This window comes from Gymnodraco acuticeps, unplaced genomic scaffold (genome assembly GCF_902827175.1).
Source record: "Gymnodraco acuticeps unplaced genomic scaffold, fGymAcu1.1, whole genome shotgun sequence".
NCBI lineage: Eukaryota > Metazoa > Chordata > Actinopteri > Perciformes > Bathydraconidae > Gymnodraco > Gymnodraco acuticeps.
This window is the reverse complement of record NW_022990224.1, coordinates 2,488,753-2,510,841: the sequence shown is the minus strand read 5'-3', so window position 1 is coordinate 2,510,841 and position 22,089 is coordinate 2,488,753. Positions and strand designations below refer to the sequence as shown.

Genomic DNA, 22,089 nt, shown 5'->3' with positions numbered 1-22,089 from the left:
TCTTGAGTACCGTCCCATGGCTCTTATTTCTGCCGGAGGACCGAGGATCGAGGAGCGAGGAGCGATCATGGAGGAGCGATAACCGAGGAACCACCAGACCATCCTCCGATGAAATCCTCAGATACTCACCCTGCCCCCTTACTGTGTATCGCTCACTGATTGGACGAGGCAGTGCATGCACTGATCTGATGCTTCTTGACATGAGAGCACTGAGCAGAGTGAAGAAAATACATGAACCTCACGGGAGTCACTCCTCAGTTTATACCGTGTTTTGTTTCAATTCATGTATCATTTAGTTACAAATATGTGATATATCTGAACAACAAAGTGGTCAAAAATCATTTAATTCATTTTTTGGAAACATTTTCATGATCGCTTTTTTCGTTTTACATTTTCATTTATTGTCATTTCCATTCAGTCAGTCATTAAGTGCTATTAAAATGTTAATATGCTACATATCCACACAAACACACAAAGTGTGCAATCCAATGAATGTTAATCCAACTGGGTTTTGATAGATAACATATCTCTTTTTCTTCTCTCAATTATTTTATTTCTATTGTGCACTCTAATCAATATTAATCAAACTATTGTTCGTTTATACATTTTAAGAATGGCGTTTATCTTTTTTGAGAATGAGTTCTTATTTTATTTATTGGGGTCTACAACAGATGATACAAATGTTTGTGTCAGTAAATGTGTACTAACAGAGGCGGGGGGGGTGTGTGGAAATAACGGGGACAGAGCTGCTGTCAGACGATCAGCTGTGCAGCGTCATCACAAACGGACGTCGCTTCACGTGACGCTCCGGAGGAAAGGACGTCCCATTGCTCTTAAAACTAATTTCCCTGCTTCTCGTGGTTTCCTTGCGTCCCTTCATGCTTCCCTGGTGGGAGGGACTAAACGCAGGGAAACGACGCAAGTGAGGGAAGCAAGGATTTCAATTAATCGACCTGAGAAGCAGCCTTGCTCTGGAGGCTCGCCTACATGAGACGTTGAAATCTCGCGGTTATAACCCTATCGCGAGCTGAGCGCTCATGGGTGGTTTTTACCACGTGCTGCTGATGAAACTCTCCAATTGGCTCGGCAAAAGTTTGTTGTTGTTTTGTGTCAGTTTTACGTCGCCCCTTACGTTCACATTTTTCATAATTGTTCCACAATGTTTATCATCATGAAATTAATATCTATATATTTTATACTATACTTGCACTGCTTACCATTTTCATACTTTATATATCTTAGCATATTCATACACACTGTTCATACTGCTCACAGGCTGCTGTGTATATCTAGTGTATTCATACACACTGTTCATACATACTAATCACATGGCTGCTGTGTATATCTAGTATTCATACCCCTCACTGTTTATTCATCATTCAATTAATTCTATATTTTATTCTGTAGATTGTGTACATTACTTTTCATTTTACTGCTTGTTGCACTCCTGGTTAGAAGCTAAACTGCATTTCGTTGTCTCAGTACCTGTAATATGTGCAATAACAATAAAGTTGAATCTAATTTTGAGCAGGAACAAATGTATTTACTTAGTACATATCTGACATTAACGATTAAACACATGTGTGCATTCTTTATAAATGCAAACCGAGTCAAGCCGACTCCGGAGGTGGCGGTATGCACCTTAAAGTTGTTTGCAATCCGCCATCCAGTTATTTTAGCCGGACCGCCTAAAATAATTGGTCGTGCTTTTTACAGCGCCACGGCTTCCACAGATTTTGTAAATGTATTTATTGACAAATCAGTTAATGTATTCATTGCTATCGGGATGTTAAGAGCATTCCATGGAATATAACAAAAAGTGTTTCTGAAGTGAATTACCTACCCCACCTTTAAGTGCAGTACTTGAGTTAATTTAATAAATATATCCCACTTCTTGCTTGAATGTAGGAAACAAATGTACATGTGACTACTGTGATTGGTAGGTTCCTCGCCTACATATCCCAGAGTTCCAAGCCTTTGTTTATGTTGACTGACTGGTCCTTCGCTGCCATCACTCAATGCGCAGCATGATGCCCCATTGCGTTTTAAAGTAATGCAGTCATTACAGTCTTTATTTATTTACTTCTAAGATGGATAACAGGTTTGATTAAATAAACGCAGTTAACGGAGGAGAAAACGGCATCATGAAATGGAGATGACTCGGACCAGACCGTCCTTGTATGGAGAAATCGGTAAGTATAGCTAACCGGTGGTGACCAGCATTAACCCAGGACAACAGATTGACCTGATAAAGCTGGTTGCTGCTATGTCAAGCTTTCTTCAGATTTCATTTAATTAATCTCTCTTAAGTGTCGGTCAGAGTTATAGCTAGGTCAACGTTAGCTAGCATATTTTCTAAGTGGATGTTCAAGATAATGACAGCAGGCTGTAAGCTCGTTAGTGAGGCCAGCAGGCACTACATGCACCTAGCTTTGCTCTGAAGCAGCAAATGTGACATACTTAAAGATTTAACACATGTGCACTGTTTGAATGTGGCCCAATAACACACAGTTTACAATGTAATACAAACAAATATAGCCTACTTTTTCTATAACTAATACTTTTGTTTAGCATGATGTAGGTTACATGACTGATTGTATTATGCCTCCTTATGTGCAAATTGCCATCAATTGTCATAAACAGGCAAAGTTTCCAAACTTTAAGGTAAAGTACTTTTATTACAGGATAAATAACCTATATGTCATGTCGTTTTCGATGTATTTGTATGTTCTATGATGAATACATAAGTAAATAAACAAAAATAATTAGAATCATATGTTTTTTACCATGAACAAAGGCATTCAAATTTGATAATTGACCAAAAAATCAGTCAGTTAATCAGTTAATACCTAAATGATCTTGTGGTCAGCATATAACGTATGCTTTTTAAGCTTAAAAACATAAGGTCATTTTAAAAATAAGAGGAAAATATCATAATGCATGCATACTGCATAAAACTATATGCAACAGGGCCTCTTCACTCAATAAGTAAGGTTTAACTTGTGTTATAGTTGTTGGAAGGAAGTAAAAAATGAAGCGTTTATTAATCATCATGAGTCAACATGCAGATACTTCAAAACAACTTGAGTGTGACAGTTCAGTCTTTTTTGGTTTCACATTATTTGCAGCTCAAGGTCTTGGCTTCTGGACGGACCGGTCAGCCGTGCATGAAGCTGCTTCACAGGGCAGGGCGCTCCAGCTGCAGCAGCTGATCCTGGGGGGGGCAACCGTTAACATCGTGGCAGTAAGCTCCATTACCCCCCTGCATGAGGCATGTATACGGGGACACACCAAATGTGTTAGACTGCTGCTGGATGCTGGTGCACAGGTGAGATGGTATATGTGAGGCTGATATCTCCTTTCATCAGAGCATTATTGACTTTCGCTTTGACTACATTACGGCTCTTTGTGTTACAGGTAGATGCTCGGAACATCGACGGCAGCACCCCGCTGTGTGATGCCTGTGCAGCCGGCAGCCTTGAATGTGTCAAGCTGCTGTTGGAGTACGGAGCAACAGTTAATCCTCCAATGTTTACCTTCACACCGCTTCATGAGGCTTGCATGGGAGGTGCGTGTTGTTATACACAACATCACATAGGAATGTATGTACTGCAGGTTGAGCCAAGTATCTATCTACCCATTAATATGTCTTTGTTTCCTCAGTCTTGTATTGCCATACCTGATTCCACATTGTTGAAATGCTAGTGAAAGAACTAATAGTGAATGATTTAATTATATAGGCAGGCTTTAAAGGTAGGGTAGGTAAGAATGGAGAAACCAGCTCGAGTGCGCTAGAATTTGAATGTACACAACCGAAAAAAATCTGCCCCTTCCTTCAATACACGAACGCGCACATGACCAATGAGGGCACGAGATAAGTTTGTGCACGAGATGGAAGGTTGACAGGCAGGTAGGCCATCCAGTTATTTTAGCCGGGCCGGCTCAGATGATTGGTCGTGCTTTTTACAGCGCCACGGCTTCCACAGATGAATTTTTTTTATGTATTTATTGTCAAAGCATTTAAAGTATAGAACACATATAGTTGATTGCTGTATTGATTTTAAAACAGCATGAAAAATGATCCAGCCAAAATCAATTCATGCTGAGCAACAGCTTCAGTTCCCTGTGTAGGATGAAACTAAACAAAAGGAACATACACCTTTTTAAAGCCTATGGGAACTTATTGTTATATATTTAAAATACTTGGTGTGGAGCAATGTATCTTTATCAACTTCTCAAATGTACTTATGTGATACCCTTCCTTCTGGGATTCTGAGACATAATTGTTCCTGTCTGTCACAATAGGTAATTCTGAGTGTGTCCAGCTCATGATTGATCAAGGAGCTGACATCGAGGCGCACGACTGCCACTATGGGACACCGCTTCATGTCGCCTGTGGAACGCAACATTATGACTGCGCCAAAGTTCTCCTCAATGCAGGTGAGTCTGTCTTCTGCACACCAGAGCTGGGTCAGTGTCACAGTATTTCTGAATCAAAACCTGGATGAAGACAATTTGCCATTTTAAAGGTCCCATGTCATGGCCATTTCTACTGATCATAATTCCATTGTTGAGGTATACTAAAATAGATTTATACTGTGCAATTTTCCAAACTCACATTGGTTTCTCATACAGCATCTCTGGCAACAGAGGCTAATTGTAACAGCCTGAACAAATACTAGAACAATATGCATCCAAAACATATTAACAACGTTTAAAAAATAACCGGTGTCGTTTTTTGGTTTTTCGGAAAACCAAAAAACCGACGTTATTCAGTTTTTAAACAAAAACGGGAAAACGGATAAATCAACGTTTTGGTTTTGTTTGTATGATATACGGATAATCCAGTGATGGGAAAACAAGGAGAAGGCGCATTATGAAGGAGGTGTGTGTGTGTGTGTGTGTGTGTGTGTGTGTGTGTGTGTGTGTGTGTGTGTGTGTGTGTGTGTGTGTGTGTGTGTGTGTGTGTGTGTGTGTGTGTGTGTGTGTGTGTGTGTGTGTGTGTGTGTGTGTGTGTGTGTGTGTGTGTGTGTGTGTGTGTGTGTGTGTGTGTGTGTGTGTGTGTGTGTGTGTGTGTGTGTGTGTGTGTGTGTGTGTGTGTGTGTGTGTGTGTGTGTGTGTGTGTGTGTGTGTGTGTGTGTGTGTGTGTGTGTGTGTGTGTGTGTGTGTGTGTGTGTGTGTGTGTGTGTGTGTGTGTGTGTGTGACTGGCATTTGTTTTCAGAAGATATTATGATAGTGACATTTGTTCCGGTGCACGTCTGACAGCATTTAGCACTACATCGAGATTAAGATTAAACTAATTTATTTTGGGAACACCCGCATATAGGCTACCTATGGAGTTAGCCAGATGTGTGTAAATTACTGTTCATGGTCATTTGAAAACAAATGCTGGTGTCGGACAGACACAAACACACTGAACACACAGAGCTGAGCTGAACAGAGCACACACACACACACACACACACACACACACACACACACACACACACACATCATGCGCCTTGGTTACTGGACATCTCACGTAGCAGCCTGCAGTCACTCTTAAGCTGTTCTGATGAAGGTAAACACAGCGAAGGCGGTGCGTAAAAAGGCACAGCTCTCGGCGCGCCGGTGCTGCACTTCTCAGAGGCGGAGTATACGTCCCGCTGCCTCCTGATGCTGCAGCCATTTCATGAAGTGAAGGAGGTTTTCCTTTTATAAAACAGCTGCGGGCAGCAGATACCGTGAGAGTCCCGGACATGAATTCATAGATCAAGGCAGACTGGTTTACTCTCCTGTTTTGCCAATCCGGTGCTTAAACAAATGGCTCTACACCCCTGGCCGACATATTCTTAAAATGAAGTCTGAGTTTGAAATATATCTCAAATAATGTATGCACTACCATTTCCCCACATAAACATAACAGTCTGCAATTAAACGGTTGTCTCCTGTGCGCTCCTCTTCCTACTTGGCGCACCGGTAACTTTCTCGTGCGCACGAGAGGCTGAGACCCTGAGCCGCCGAATCCCTCGGAACATCATAAAAGCCATTTTCAACGGTTTTCTGGTGAAAGATTAACTAGGCTACTGGATGAAATAATATGACTGGTATAGGTGCAAAAATTAAACACTTTAAAAAATATATATTATGATAACATATTTTTATATATTTATAATTCTGCAAATATTACGATAAACTCACAGCTATTTCGCGGCCCGGCAGTAACACCTCCGCGGCCCGGGTTGGGAACCCCTGGCCTAGCTGACAGTTACAACATTAAAACTGCGGTCGCACATGTGCGCGCAGTGATGAGAGGGCCCTCACGTCCGTGCGCCTGTCGGGGAGGGCCGCCGGTCGTCCCGTGTCAAGCAGACGCACGCGAGTCCTCGGAAATGAGCCGTTTGTCATTTCTCAAATTTTCGCGTCCCAGGTATGAAGGGCCGTGTAGGCCAAAATTCAAACTCACCTCGCACACACACTACTGAAAACATCTGGCCTTGCACACACACTACTGAAATACTCTCACATTCACTACTGAACACCTCACACACACTACTGAAAATTAACCTCACACACACACTACTGAAAATTAACCTCACACACACACAACTGAAAATTAACCTCACACACACAACTGAAAATTAACCTCACACACACACACCTGAAAATTAACCTCACACACACACACACACTATTGAAATAGTGTCACTAGTCACTAGTGAATGTGAAAGTATTTCAATAGTGTGTGTGTGTGTGTGAGGTTAATTGCAACACCTTGCATACACAACTGAAAATTAAACCTCACACATGCAACTATATAATTAACCTCACACATGCAACTATAAATTAACCTCACACACACTACTGAAAACCTCACACACACACACACACACTCCTGAAAAACATTTTACTGAAAGGTTCTCAATAGGGAATGTGCATGTGTTTCACCTATGTGTGTGTGAGGGAATTCTTGCTGTAACGGAAGTCATTGTAATGTAACGGAAGTCATTGTAATGAAACGAAAGTCATTGTAATGAAACAGAAGTACCAAACTGCCCTGCTACTGGTCTCTTTGCTAGCCCCGTGAGCTTCATTAGCTCCAGGCTGCTACTCGGACGTATTTATTGTGTTGATGCCTGGTGGAGTATTCTTCATTGAAATATCGCACTTATCTTATGGCTCTGCGGTTCAAACAGACCGTCCATGAATGCAGTTTATTCGGTAAGTGAAATTCAAGCACTTTATTTCTTACTTGTCTTTTTATTCAGCTAACGAGCGAGACGAAGCTACATCTGTGCTAACGATGCTATCCGTAGCATACAAGTTCAAACATAATAGAGAGAAGTGTAAAACATTAAGAAGAATTATAGTCTAGAACAAAAGGCTTCTCGTGAGGTTGATAAAATAAGGTCATGCTTGTACATTAGTTAGTTTGCTAGTTAGGTAACTGTATGCATTGTTATTGTTAATTTAAAATAGCTATGCTCGACGATGCAGACAGCTAGCGTCACATTATGGCGCATTTCCACTGCAGCGGGTAGCCCCGTTTAAGCGTCCTTAACCGTCCTCAAGCGGCCAGGCCAGTTTTTGGTTGCCTTTCCATATAGCCTAGCACCGGCTAGCGGGTACCTTTTCCCTCTTTTCCGGCCCCATAAAATCGTGGTTCTATCAGGCCAGGCCAGGGCTGAACTAGTGACGTCAACACTCTCGACTGCTGATTGGTCAGAGAGAATCGTCACAAGATCGCGCGCGAGATCATCCCTAGCGTCGCATATATATCTAGAAGCAAGCTTGCAGCATTTTTATAAACAGCATTTTGTAAACGGAGGAGCTACAAAAATGGTAACGTCGAAGAAAAGCACACCGTGGTCGACCGAGGAGGTGACGACGTTCCTTAATCTCATTGGGGATGAGGGAGCTCGACGGAACAACGTGAAATGTGAAAGTGTTCCAGGATGTCTCTGCACAGATGTCCGAACGCGGATTGTCGAGGACTTTCCTGCAGTGTAGGGAAAAACTCAAAAAGATGAAGAGTGAATATCGCCAAGTAAAGGACAACAATAACACGAGTGGTGCGGGTAGGAAACAATGGTTCGACTTGTCGGACCAGATTTACGGCCATAGACCGGCCAACGTTGGGAGGGAGGCCTGGACTCTGCAACGGCTTTACTGGAGTCCCTGCAAGGTACGCTCATTTCTAACAAATAAGTCTATTTTAATCCTTACATTAATGTTCATCAACCCATGCTTTTATGGAGCCCCGAAGAGCTACATAGCTAGCTTAGGCAGACAGCCTTAGCTAGAGCTATTGTTTGCTAACACCATATGTGCCATTGTTTACGTTCAGTTTTTCTTTTCTATAGTTGTTGTTGCTATTTAGTATTGTGCTGCAGTAGTTTGTGGAATTAACAAGTCATTTTGCTGTTCTAGATGATTACATTGGGACTAGTGAGGAGGAACATTCCCGAACAATGGGTGATGGCAGTGTCCACAACATCGTCATCGAATCCAGAACGGACCCCAGCTCGACCACAGACACTAGCCGAAGAACCGACACCAACTCAACCACCAACGCCGAGTGCCATCACGACACCGCAGCGTGTGGTTCTAGGTAAGAAATAGAAATGGCAAAACGACTGGAATTGTGTTTTGTTTTTTTAAACCTTGGATCATCCATCGTCAGTAATTAAAATAAGCTATACCACTGTGTGGAAATGCTCTGTTACAAGTAAAGTCTTAGCTAGTAAGCAGCTAGTACAGTTGTGTGTGACATCCTATCATATACATATATTTATATTCATTATCAACAGGCTGGACATAATATAATTCACAATCATTGTAAACATCTAGGGCCAGAACTTTCTTTAGTTCACCTTACTGTTGTTCTGTTTATACATGTTATTCTTATATCCTTGTGTGACCTGTACCTGTCCAGTGTTTTTTCCTTATTGCTAATTATTATCTTATTGTCACCCAGGCAAGAGGAAACGAGGAGGAGAGGATCGGGCCCAGCAGGAACGGCACCATGAACAGCACATGGCCCAGCAGGAACGGCAATTGGACTGGGCCAAAGCGTCTGCTGAGCGGAGATGGGAGTTGGATGCGGCCTTGAGAAGGGAGGAGGCCGTCTTGAGAAGGGAGGAGGCCGTCTTGAGAAGAGAGGAGGTCGCTCAAGCAGAGACCTTCAACCTAGCCTTCCTGCGCATTCTTGGCGAGGTGCTAGGGGGACTGGGCATCCGACGTGGCCCGTCTCCTCCGTGATACTTCAAATAACCTTAATAGTTATTGTACATATTATATATTTTTTTATAGTTAATTTTTAAATGCAACATTTGTACTTTCTTGTTTATTTATTTTCTTTAAAATGTGCATTTTATATTTATTTTTACAATGCCATGTATATTTATGCTGGCTGCAATACAGTTTTACATTTTTTATTTGTATTGTTTAATGGCATGCCTTTTTGATACAATTTTTTTTGTTTGTATTTTTATACTGCCATCAATAAAGTACTTCTTCGATTTATCTTATCTCTTGTTGATAATGAATTGCACCCAACAGAAATAAATCAGATTCACATAATCTTGATTTAGAGAAGATATAAACATACATGAATTTATAAAGCAATAACAAACACCATCAGTTAGGAAAAAACCCCTTAGTTTTAAGAGATTTAAAGCAAGAAATTGAGTTTGCTAGCTTGAGGTCCTCCTCTAAAACATTATTACATGTTTATTTTGTAATAGTATTAAGAATACATGATAAATACATAATACGTGTAGTAGAAATTGCTCAATTGTAATACCCTCGTTCTACTAGACTCAAACAACACATTCCTTATATATTTCAAAGACGAGAGAACAAAAGAAGAAACCTATAACCCATTCAAGCAAGCTTTTAACATGTCTAGAAGAAAGATTGAGGTTATATTTTAATATATTATTTTATGTTGTGGATACTTTAGCCTCCATCCATGTTTACAATTGTCCACACTATTTTACACTTGCATTTATGAATATAGTTTTGCTGTGTTTTACACTTTAGTATTTATGTTTATAGTTAGTTTGATATTATTTGATATATAAAAAAAAAAGATGTATTTATGTTCAATACAATGAATACATTACAATACAATGCATATTTAGGTATTCAGGTAGCGCATCAAACCCTCTCTGATGTCAGTGCCCTCCTCCTCTGCACCTTGAGCCACTGCTACCCCAGGCTCTGCTGCTGCTGGTGCATTCCACCCATCATCATAGTCCTCTCCATGACTCTCGCAGAGGTTATGCAGAGCACAGCATGTTAACAAGCCACACACCAAGAAACAAGTAAACGATCGCTTCCACATCCTCCATTGTTTTGTGAGTTGTGTCGCATTGAAGATGACGCCACTGCAGTTTTACCCAGCGTCGCTCCGCCCAAAAAGCCGATCGCCCCGCCTACACTGCGTTGCTACCCCAGGTCCTAAACTGTAATGGAAATGCGCCACGGCCAGCGAGGCAGCCCGAGGCCTGAGCGAGGACGCTTAGGGACGCTTAAACGGGGCTACCCCGCTGCAGTGGAAATGCGCCATTAGTGTCGAAGAGCAGAGTACTGTATGAGATTAACCTCACTATAAGATCTGTGTATCTTAAAAATATGAATCTCACATTTCCAGTTGTTTCCAGAAATAACGTTAACGTAGATATTGCAATATGGTTTGTTGAGCTGGAGTTGATTATTGAAGCTTACTGGTTAACGTTCATCATATTAAGCGAACGAACCCAAACGTTGTTGTTTTTATTAATATTATTACCAATACTTACTAAGCATTTTATTATCATTGCACTGGAGAAACCGCCTTATTGTGGCAGCAGAACGTGAACATGTAACTTAATGCCTGCATTTAAGGACGATAGCGTAGTCAATGCTTTAGGGACAAGGAAATTATTTGTTTAAATATTAGATATGACGTTATGTGTGCTTCTGTGACAATTAAGCTTATTCATTGCATTACATTTGTTGAAGATGTTTGTCTTTTACCCTTACGTGTGTGTTACAAGTGAATATGGCATAGGACAAATATTTAAATTGACTGTCTCATGAAAAACGATTCCAAAATAACAGTAAAATAAAAAGAACCCCAACTAGACAATAATACACAATCCAACTGATAAGATACAGTAAGGGCTGTGATATCCACTTTTTTTAAGGATAACAAAAAGATTATCACATGACATTTGCATGTAAAAAAAAAAAGTCTGTGACCAACACATTGTTACTTTACATATATCTGTTTGTTTAAAGTTTCCAGGTGATGCAGCAGACAGAGCAGAGGATGCTGACCACGAGAGACAGACCTATTCCTAACATCAGTGAACTTCAGCATGGACTCAAAGGTACAAAGACTCCTTTCATACTGTACAAAGAATCGAGAAACGTTCTGGTTTAAATAGATAAAGTAACAACTATAATCAGCTTTCACATTTCTATGTATTTAAGGCAATTATTATTTTACATTGTGATAATTACTACCATTTGTCTCTACATATTGTCTGTAAAAGACGTGGTAAAAGTGGTTCTTGCAGTGAGACAACCGAGCAGTTGAATATTATTTAATAATAAGATATTTTAATGTTGATTAACTGCAGACTGTTCATTCATAATCTGATTATCTTTGTAGTACAAAGTGATGAATAAAAAAAAACACATTAAAATAAAAATACATTATTTCTACAGCCGCTAAATAAACAAACCTCTTTCATAAATAACACACTTGCTCTGCAATAATGTCATATGTTTCTTGTCATTTCTGTTAGGAAAGGACATACCTGAAGGACACAACTGCCTCACCGTTTTCTCAGAGGGGCAAGAAGAAAATGAGAAGCTTATTTCAGATTAAAGACCAATACAGGACATTCACTAAGAAACTACTCTTTTATTGTGAACACAAAGTCAAACAGGACCATCATTTGTTTGTGACAGCTGAGCCCAGTATGGGCTCACAGATGCAGTTAGGGGGTTTCTTCATCGGCCTGGTCCTCCTCCATCAGGCCTGGTCCTCCTCCCAGAGAAAGACCTCTCCACCTCAGTCCTCTCCAGTCTTTTTTAATTGTTTAAAGTGAAGTAGAAATAACTGGTGCTTAAGAGTTTTAATACAGTCTGGTTGTGGAGGAGGCACACAGGTAAGAGCACTAACTAGCTACCATCACATGTAACTAAGCTTGACTTGAATTTATTAAAAGTATAATTAAGTAACAGCAACAAATCAATAACTAAAATCATGCAAAAATGTGAATCTTTGCTGGATCCACTGTTGCATTTACCACATGTTGTATATTTTAGAAACCTGAAGGCATTTATAGATTTGTATGCAAGTAATATCCAAAAACTCAATACCTTAGATTATTATAGAAAGTTTTGCTGAATAGTTTCATGTTCACTTACCTTAAGCAACGTAAAAGACCGGGAGCAACAGATGTAGGTTAGCCGGCTAGCTGGAGTACATACACTGAACAAAAATATAAATGCAACACTTTTGTTTTTGCTCCCATTTTTCATGAGATGAACTCAAAGATCTAAAACATTTTCTATATACACAAAATAACCATTTCTCTCAAATATTGTTCACAAATCTGAAAAAATCTGTGATAGTGAGCACTTCTCCTTTGCCGAGATAATCCATCCCACCTCACAGGTGTGACATATCAAGATGCTGATTAGACAGCATGATTATTGCACAGGTGTGCCTTAGGCTGGCCACAATAAAAGGCCACTCTAAAATGTTCAGTTTTATCACACAGCACAATGCCACAGATGTCGCAAGTTTTGAGGGAGCGTGCAATTGGCATGCTGACAGCATGAATGTCCACCAGAGCTGTTGTCCGTGAATTGAATGTTCATTTCTCTACCATAAGCCGTCTCCAAAGGCGTTTCAGAGAATTTGGCAGTACATCCAACCGGCCTCACAACCGCAGACCACGTGTAACCACACCAGCCCAGGACCTCCACATCCAGCATGTTCACCTCCAAGATCGTCTGAGACCAGCCACTCGGACAGCTGCTGCAACAATCGGTTTGCATAACCAAAGAATTTCTGCACAAACTGTCAGAAACCGTCTCAGGGAAGCTCATCTGCATGCTCGTCGTCCTCATCGGGGTCCCGACCTGACTCCGGTTCGTCGTCGTAACCGACTTGAGTGGGCAAATGCTCACATTCGATGGCGTCTGGCACGTTGGAGAGGTGTTCTCTTCTCATGAATCCCGGTTTTCACTGTTCAGGGCAGATGGCAGACAGCGTGTGTGGCGTCGTGTGGGTGAGCGGTTTTCTGATGTCAATGTTGTGAATCGAGTGGCCCATGGTGGTGGTGGGGTTATGGTATGGTCAAGCGTATGTTATGGACGACGAACACAGGTGCATTTTATTGATGGCATTGTGAATGCACAGAGATACCGTGACGAGATCCTGAGGCCCATTGTTGTGCCATTCATCCACGACCATCACCTCATGTTGCAGCATGATAATGCACGGCCCCATGTTGCAAGGATCTGTACACAATTCCTGGAGGCTGAAAACATCCCAGTTCTTGCATGGCTAGCATACTCACCGGACATGTCACCCATTGAGCATGTTTGGGATGTTCTGGATCGGCGTATACGACAGCGTGTTCCAGTTCCTGCCAATATCCAGCAACTTCGCACAGCCATTGAAGAGGAGTGGACCAACATTCCACAGGCCACAATCAACAACCTGATCAACTCTATGCGAAGGAGATGTATTGCACTGCGTGAGGCAAATGGTGGTCACACCAGATACTGACTGGTTTTCGGACCCCCCCAATAAAGCAAAACTGCACGTTTCAGAGTGGCCTTTTATTGTGGCCAGCCTAAGGCACACCTGTGCAATAATCATGCTGTCTAATCAGCATCTTGATATGCCACACCTGTGAGGTGGGATGGATTATCTCGGTAAAGGAGAAGTGCTCACTATCACAGATTTTTTCAGATTTGTGAACAATATTTGAGAGAAATGGTTATTTTGTGTATATAGAAAACGTTTTAGATCTTTGACTTCATCTCATGAAAAATGGGAGCAAAAACAAAAGTGTTGCATTTATATTTTTGTTCAGTGTACATAGGTTAGTCTTATATTTACTTACTGTTAACTAACTAATGCTAACATAACTGTCGGCTAGAAGTACACAGCTTAATCAACCATATTTAACAGGCCATTATCCTCTCAGCCTGAAATATCAATCACTTCAATAAATGGTAAACAAAAAAAGGAAAGGTTCTGGCTCAATTTCGGCTTAGTTAGCTTGTTAGCTTATTGCAGCTGTGCATGTTGCTAGTGGGTTGCTAGGCCACCTCACGAGCTGCGCCAGGTGAGGTAAACAAGAACAACTCCATAGACCAGACCGTCTCAGTTTGTAGACCGCTCGGCCCGGGGTCCAGCCTACGGCTGCGGTGCCGTTTCTCTATAAATCCATGCTGAATTGAACCTTCTGTTTCGTTCTTCTTTAACTTGCAACCTGACGAGCATTATCGCCACCTACTGTATCACTGCAGCATTGTTCTTTGTTAGTTCCGTTTCATTACAATGACTTCCGTTACAGCAAGAATCCCCCTCTCACACACATAGGTGAAACACATGCACATTCCCTACTAAGAACCTTTCAGTAAAATGTTTTCAGTTGCATGTGTGTGAGGTTAATTTTCAGTAGTGTGTGTGTGAGGTGTTCAGTAGTGAATGTGAAAGTATTTCAGTAGTGTGTGTGTGTGGCTTAATTTTCAGTAGTGTGTGTGTGAGGTGTTCAGTAGTGAATGTGAGAGTATTTCAGTAGTGTGTGTGTGTGAGGCCAGATATTTTCAGTAGTGTGTGTGTGAGGTGTTCAGTAGTGAATGTGAGAGGATTTCAAGTGTGTGTGTGTGAGACTTAATTTTCAGTTGTGTGTGTGAGGTGTTCAGTAGTGAATGTGAGAGGATTTCAGTAGTGTGTGTACAAGGCCAGATGTTTTCAGTAGTGTGTGTGCAAGGTGTTCAGTAGTGAATGTGAGAGTATTTCAGTAGTGTGTGTGCAAGGCCAGATGTTTTCAGTAGTGTGTGTGCAAGGTGTTCAGTAGTGAATGTGAGAGTATTTCAGTAGTGTGTGTGCAAGGCCAGATGTGTTCAGTAGTGTGTGTGAGGTTAATTTTCGTGTGTGTGAGGTTAATTTTCAGTAATATGTGTGAGGGTTAATTTTCAGTAATATGTGTGAGGCTTGATTTTCAGTAGTGTGTGTGTGAGGTGTTCAGTAGTAAATGTGAGAGTATTTCAGTAGTGTGTGTGCAAGGCCAGATGTTTTCAGTAGTGTGTGTGTGTGTGAGGTGTTCAGTAGTGAATGTGAGAGTATTTCAGTAGTGTGTGTGCAATGAGTGGTCTGAAACCCACCTCGTCTCCGCGTATCCTTTGATGAGCTAGTCAAATTATAAAAGAAGGAATTCAAAGCACCAGGATAAAGGTTAAACAATAATCTGTTTTAATGGTAAAAGAACAACAATACAAGTTAAAGGGGTACCCCTGCTCTGGTCCGAGTGCTGTTAGATCTTACTATCTTGGCAGCAGGAGGAAAAAAGAGACCGGACAAAGAACACAACAGGATACATGTAAGAACAACGGGGAGGAGTTGTGTCTGGTGCTCCTCCCATCTATTGGGAGATATAAAAACAATTGCCTGTCGCAGCGAATCAGCGCGAGCCAGCCAGGAAACAAGAGTCTCTTCAGTTTGAGGCAAAACAAACACATCTGGTGTCCGTTGTCTCGCATTCTTGCACCCTGCATACACACACACATTTTCTGCATAGACTTCCCTCTCTCCGGCCCCCTCCCCCATCAGTTCAATACACACATAGTTTCACATACTTTTGGTATCTTAAAGATATGTTTACGACCTAGCTGTTTATAGTTGGCCAATACAAGTAATGCATATCAGTTACTTTAGATCACACACCTATTTTAGACATGCAGCCTTCCAGATACTTGACCTGCTGTGTCTAAATAAGGATGTCTCCTCTCCCACATCTCTAGTCTCCTGTCATGCAAAACTGCTCCTACTTCATACAGAGTAATTAAGCACATTTAAGCCAACTACTTCACAATGTTGTGGCAATTTAGTACTCACAACATGAAAGAATAAAACAGAGAGAAATCAATAAAACACAAATACAGGTATAGTTGAGCAGTAATTGTACAGCATATAGCCACTGCAATGAACACACACCCCTCTTAGTCTGCTGCCTTCCAGATGTTTGCCATGCGGTGTCCAAATAAGGATATCTCATCTCTCACATCTCCACTACTCTAAATACAAATGTTTCACTTCTCATATTTCCAGCTTCTTGTTATACAGACTGCTACTATTTAATACAAAGTAATTAAGTACACACAAGAATATATAAAAACTAGGGCTGTCAAGTTAACGCGTTAATAACAATAGTAGTTTCAGAGCGCATCGAGTTTAAAATACCGTCTACAAGCTGATGCTGACAGCCCCGCTCCTGCCGCCCGCTTGTGGCAGACCACACTTCCACGCTCACCGGCAGGCACCGACTGGCCATCTGGAGGACCGGGAGGGTGTGTGTATGTGTGGCCCGAGCGAGCGAGAGAGAGACCTTACGTGCATTGTTGTTGTTAGCATCTGGTGCTAGCTAGCTGCGCTAACGGATATGGAGCTGTTTAAATGAAAACAGAGGAGCGACATTTCGCCACAACTGCGCCGAGCACTTGACTTTATGCAGGCAGCCAGACAGTGGGACATTGTACGAAAAGTCAGCACACTCAGCACGGATAGTGTGCAACATGATTGCAGCGTCCAGGCAGCTCCCGTTCGAGCATATGCCTTGAGTTGCACATGTCTTCTCAGCAGGGCTCTATAAATAGAGAACTACGGCAGATATGTCATATTTAATACAGCCGAACCGTGTATTACAATGCCGTTATGTGATGACTTTCAAAGAGTAAAGCAAGCACACTCGGAATAAAGTATTATTGTATTTTTAAAAAACGTTTTCAGATTTCACATCACATAAACACCAAATCCCAGCATGCATTGCGGATAACCATCCAATCATCGAGCTGAGGATCTTGCCTACGTCTGTTTCCGGTTTCGTTTAATGACCGATGTATTTTGTTATACACACATTCCTTCACATTTACATTTTTAATGTGCATAAAAGTATTTCGTGAGGCCTTCTAACATGTTTTTTTAATATAACTACGGTTGTAGTTGAATAGTTTGTAAATTAACATGAACCGAAGCTGGTGCTTGGCAACTCAATCGCACAACGTCACGTCCGTTAATTCCACATCCACACGCACGGATTAACATCGATTTAATACATTAATGTAGCCTTTGTTTATGCTAAAAGAGGTGTCGACCAGCTGGGGCAACAAGAAAATTGCTGTAATCGAGTGTGACTATTAAAAAATAAATCATTACGTCGGGGTAGCATTTGCTTGGTATTTCCGGTTATTTCTCCACTGGTTAACATGGGTTAACAATACCGTGTTGCTGTCACGCTTTTCACGTTTTGAAAAGACGAAACCGTGACATCTTCACGTCTCCCAGCAATGGTAAAGCGTCACATGTTCACGTCTCACCGTGATACCGGGTTGGATACATACTAGTAACCTGGCATTTCGATGCCTTTTCTCATCTAAACTATTCAGTAGGCTATTTATATCTCTCTATCATGACATAGGGACGAAACTCCTCTCCAGAAGTGAGACGCTTTTGCCGCCGCACCAGCTGAAGACTTACTTTCCTACTCTTTGAAAAACATGTTCTTATGTCCATGTTGTCTGGGGGAGAAAACATATCAAACCAAGAGATCGTCAGCTTTGATTTTCGCTGTATTAACCATTTCCTGAACACTTGGTGTGTGTGCCTTACCTCCGCTACCGGCATCGCTTCATACAACAGATCTGGGGCCTCATTTATAAAGGGATATACGCTCAAAAAATGGCATACGCCAGTTTCTACGCAATGTTTGCGATTTATAAAATACTAACTTGACGTGCGGTCCTCCACGTAAACTCTAACCCATGCGTACGCACTAAGCACAAAAACGGGAGAGACGAGAAACTGCGACACCGTTGGCAGAAGGAAGAATGGAGAGAAATATGCGGAAATAATACCATAAACAAAATGTTACCTCTCATTTATCATATATGAAGAATTCATTTTCAAACATTGATTAAAGCCAATCTTAAAATGATTAAACAAACGCCTGTTTGAGACTCCTCAGTGCACACAAAAACATACATTGGAGAAATAAATAAATACGGATAGGCCTATGTTATTTAAAACCACCTCGAATATGTTGTGTTAATGTTATGAAATGTTTTCTCATAAATGATGCGGTTTTGCATTTCTATAGGTTGTACGAGCATGGTTTTATATACTACCATGTTTAATCATGTTTTATGCCGTTTGCTAAGACTTGATAAGTCGCTCATAAAACACAGGAGGTATGGAAACTAAGAACATCATATGTGGTAAATTGTACAGCTAATATAACACAACACATTAGTTGTATTTCCTTTAACTGGTGGATCGAGTTGCTGCAGTGGAGACGCTGCGCACAGCTGATCGACAGCTGGAACACAAACCACCAAATACGAAAACATAATTCAGATCCAGTCGTCATGATCCACTCCGGAGGGATTCCCCGATCACTTCTTACAGTCTCTCATCAAGGGGGTATCTCCTGTCCCCGGTACAAACACACTGCCTGAGGAAGGCTATGTGTATTTTTTTTGTCATGAACCTTTTTCTGACCACTTATTTATTTATTTTGGTGACGATCCGACCTCCATGCTGCTACTCTGGTTCAAACGGCATCCACCAAACAATATGATTTATCTCGACCTCCCCAAAATATCCAAAATCTGACACGGTGTGAGATGTCTTTTTTAGCTGTTCTGTCGTCATTTCCTGTCAGTCAAAATGAATGGGCGTTTCTTTGACTATTTATAGGCAAATATGGGCGTTACGTGAAGCCCGCAAAAGCTGCACCGCATTTCGAGTCGATTGTGATTTATAAAGGGAAACCGGCGTAGGAAGTGCTGTACGCACTTTCCTCGCCGGTACGCAATGTTTGGTGAATCGGAAAATGTCTGTACCTATTTTTTGGATTTCTACTACGTAAGCAACCTTCCCACGTGAATCCTACGCACGGCGTTATAAATGAGGCCCCTGAGCTGTCCAACTATGACAACACTCCTTGAACATGCACGCGCTATGGGAGAATCTGCCTTGGTACAAAGTAGCAGTGAAAATATGGTACGGAGTTTCATTGATTTGGGCATTCTCTCAATAAGCAAGTGGAATGGATTTGATATGAAGCACTGACACAGCTCTCTACAAAGTGCGGCGAGTGGATAACCGATTCACGGACTTTCCACATAGTAAAAGTGGGGGGGTCTAAACTAATCATTTGAAAAAGTGGGGGGGACTTGTCCCACCCTCATATAATGGCTGCGACGCCCATGGGTGACATAATAAAATGAATATACCAGAAATACGCTGTATTAAACTTTCTGCTATAACACGTTACTTTAGCAAGGCCAGATGTTTTCAGTAGTGTGTATGCGAGGAGAGTTTGAATTTTGGCCTACACGGCCCCTCATACCCAGGTCCTCTGGTAGCGACCCGGAAACGGATGTCGGCACGCGGTCTCGAAGGAAAGCAAATTTCTCTAAAGGCTCGTCGAGGATCGATTATCGAGGAGCCGTAACCGAGGATACACTGATTTAGAGGAGAAAGGAGAGAGGAGTCTCTCTGGAGGAGCTATAACCGAGGGTACACTGAAGTATTCTCCGGAGACGATTTCAGCCAACAGTGATGTTTAAAAGAGGTGTGACGCATGGCTGGACTTATGTCAACGAAGCACAGCTCTGCAAACTGTTCCCGTTGTGATTATAAGTTATTTAAGATGAACAAATGTGCATCAGACTTTCTGTCCTTTACCATTTGTTTACTCACTAATCACATCTCCCCTGGATGTTAGGCTATTTCTTTTTTAATCTGCTTTCATTGTGAGGCAATGTTTACAGTGAGAACAGCTGCTGAGGTCAGTGCAGAAAGCAGAACAGTGTGTATAATATATATCGCTCAATAATATATGTAACAGGCCTACATTTCACACTTTATTTGTAGGCTTTAGGAGATATCTACAATTTAACAGTAGGGTTAGGGAGTGTATAGGTGTCTGTTGTAATGAATATGCTGCCAGCAAAGGGCGTTGTTGGACTAACAGTAGGTGTGTGTGTGTGTGTGTGTGTGTGTGTGTGTGTGTGTGTGTGTGTGTGTGTGTGTGTGTTGTGTGTGTGTGTGTGTGTGTGGTGTGTGTGTGTGTTTGTGTGTGTGTGTGTGTGTGTGTGTGTGTGTGTGTGTGTGTGTGTGTGTGTGTGTGTGTGTGTGTGTGTGTGTGTGTGTGTGTGTGTGTGTGTGTGTGTGTGTGTGTGTGTGTGTGTGTGTGTGTGTGTGTGTGTGTGTGTGTGTGTGTGTGTGTGTGTGTTGATGTGCCAGACAGGCAGGTCTCAGTAGCTTATCTGACATATTATTGGTAAAAAATTGTACATTCTCCGTTAGCCTACGAGCTCCCCGTTTGAGCGAAGCACTATTTCTTCTCAATGTAGCATGACATTGGAAATGCGCTTAACTTGTCCTGGATTGGAATTTTTCCGAACATTTCCCTAGGAGGACTTTGCAAAAATGTGCTTAAAATGCATGAAAAACGCACATATTTGAAAATTGCCGAGTTTTTGGGGGGTGGGGCTAATGGAAAACAATTTCAAATATGTCCAGATTCATAAGAGCAATGTGTATACCGCGTTTCGTGAATATTGGAAAACCTATATGCGAGTAGTTTGGAGTAATTTGTGGCATGTAAATCGTCAAAAATGGTGTATTCACTGTTAGCTTATGACCTCCCCGATAGAGCTGGCAACTATTTTCTTCGCAATTTAGCATCACATTGGATATGGGCTGAATTTGTCCTAGATAGGATTTTTTCCCCATAATTTCCCTATGAGGAGTTCGCAAGAATGTGCTTAAAATGCATGAAAAACGAACATTGTTGAATATGGCCAACTTCCTGGGGGGCGGGGCTAATAAAAGCAAATTTGAAATATGTCCGCAATCATAAGAGAAATTTGTATACAGCGTTTCGTGAATATCGGAAAAACTATATGCGAGTAGTTTGGAGTAACTTGTGACATGTAAATCGTCAAAAATTGAAAATTCTCCGTTTGCTTACGAGCTCATCGTTTGAGCGATCAACTATTCCTTCGCAATTTAGCATCACATTGGATATGGGCTGAACTTGTCCTGGACTGGAATTTTTCCGATCATTCCCCTAGGAGGAGTTCACAAGAATGTGCTTAAAATGCATGAAAAACACATATTTTTCAAAATGGTCGACTTCCTGGGGGGCGGGGCTAATAGAAGCTATTTACAAATATGTCCGGAATTCCATGAGGAATGTCTGTGCCAAAATTAATGAAGTTCTAAGAAACTATATGTGACTACCACACAATAGGGGGCGCTAGTGAGCAGTTTTTTGGAAAAATTTGAAAGGTCGTGGGCTCTGACGTGTGTCCCAAGTTTTGCGTCCGAAGCTCATTTTATGCTATCGTAATTTAAAAAAAAATCATAGGCCACGCCCACATTCTGCATTTGTTGCGACACTTAAAATCTCAGTTCGTAGTCACCCCCAGAGTATGTCTAAACATTTTTTAATTAAATTCGTCCATCCGCTCTTGAGTTATAAATTGGTGTTTTTGGCGCTCCCTATATTCCAAAATGAAAATGCTTTGGTGTTCCTATTCCCCAAGACAGACTGAACCTATCCACCAAAATCTGTGATATATGGATACATTGTTGATGAGTTATGAGCATTTCTTTCTAAGCCCCGCCTTTTTGATTCATGATTCATACATTTATCGTCTTAACATGCTCATTTTCTATGGTAATGTGTCTGACCCTCCACCAATGCTGTATACGAAGTTTGGTGTTGAAAAACTGAACATTTAAGTGTTCATTTTAAGTGTTCACTGTTTTGAACATTATGCTAATTAAAAAAAAAGAA

The 22,089-nt window shown here is 41.4% G+C and overlaps 2 protein-coding genes and 1 long non-coding RNA gene across 3 annotated transcripts in view; all 3 read left to right on the top strand.

The window, feature by feature from the left end:
• The first annotated feature begins 1,985 nt into the window (after positions 1–1,985).
• The window catches only part of asb13b (ankyrin repeat and SOCS box containing 13b), a 32,006-nt gene continuing 11,902 nt past the window's right edge, over positions 1,986–22,089 (top strand). Inside the window, exons 1-4 of the mRNA XM_034218791.1 lie at positions 1,986–2,192; positions 3,129–3,328; positions 3,418–3,568; positions 4,306–4,440. Coding sequence (XP_034074682.1) covers positions 2,150–2,192; positions 3,129–3,328; positions 3,418–3,568; positions 4,306–4,440 — 529 coding nt within the window. The 5' untranslated portion in view covers positions 1,986–2,149. The remainder of the gene's footprint in view (positions 2,193–3,128; positions 3,329–3,417; positions 3,569–4,305; positions 4,441–22,089) is intronic.
• Positions 7,833–10,435, top strand: LOC117547886. Its single transcript, XM_034218792.1, has 3 exons — positions 7,833–8,165; positions 8,411–8,591; positions 8,958–10,435. The coding sequence occupies exons 1-3, from the start codon at positions 7,950–7,952 to the stop codon at positions 9,239–9,241; spliced, it is 681 nt and encodes a 226-aa protein (XP_034074683.1). The 5' UTR covers positions 7,833–7,949; the 3' UTR covers positions 9,242–10,435.
• LOC117547887 lies at positions 11,100–11,881 on the top strand. The gene is made up of 2 exons (XR_004569254.1): positions 11,100–11,358; positions 11,779–11,881. It is a non-coding gene; the product is annotated as an uncharacterized LOC117547887 (long non-coding RNA).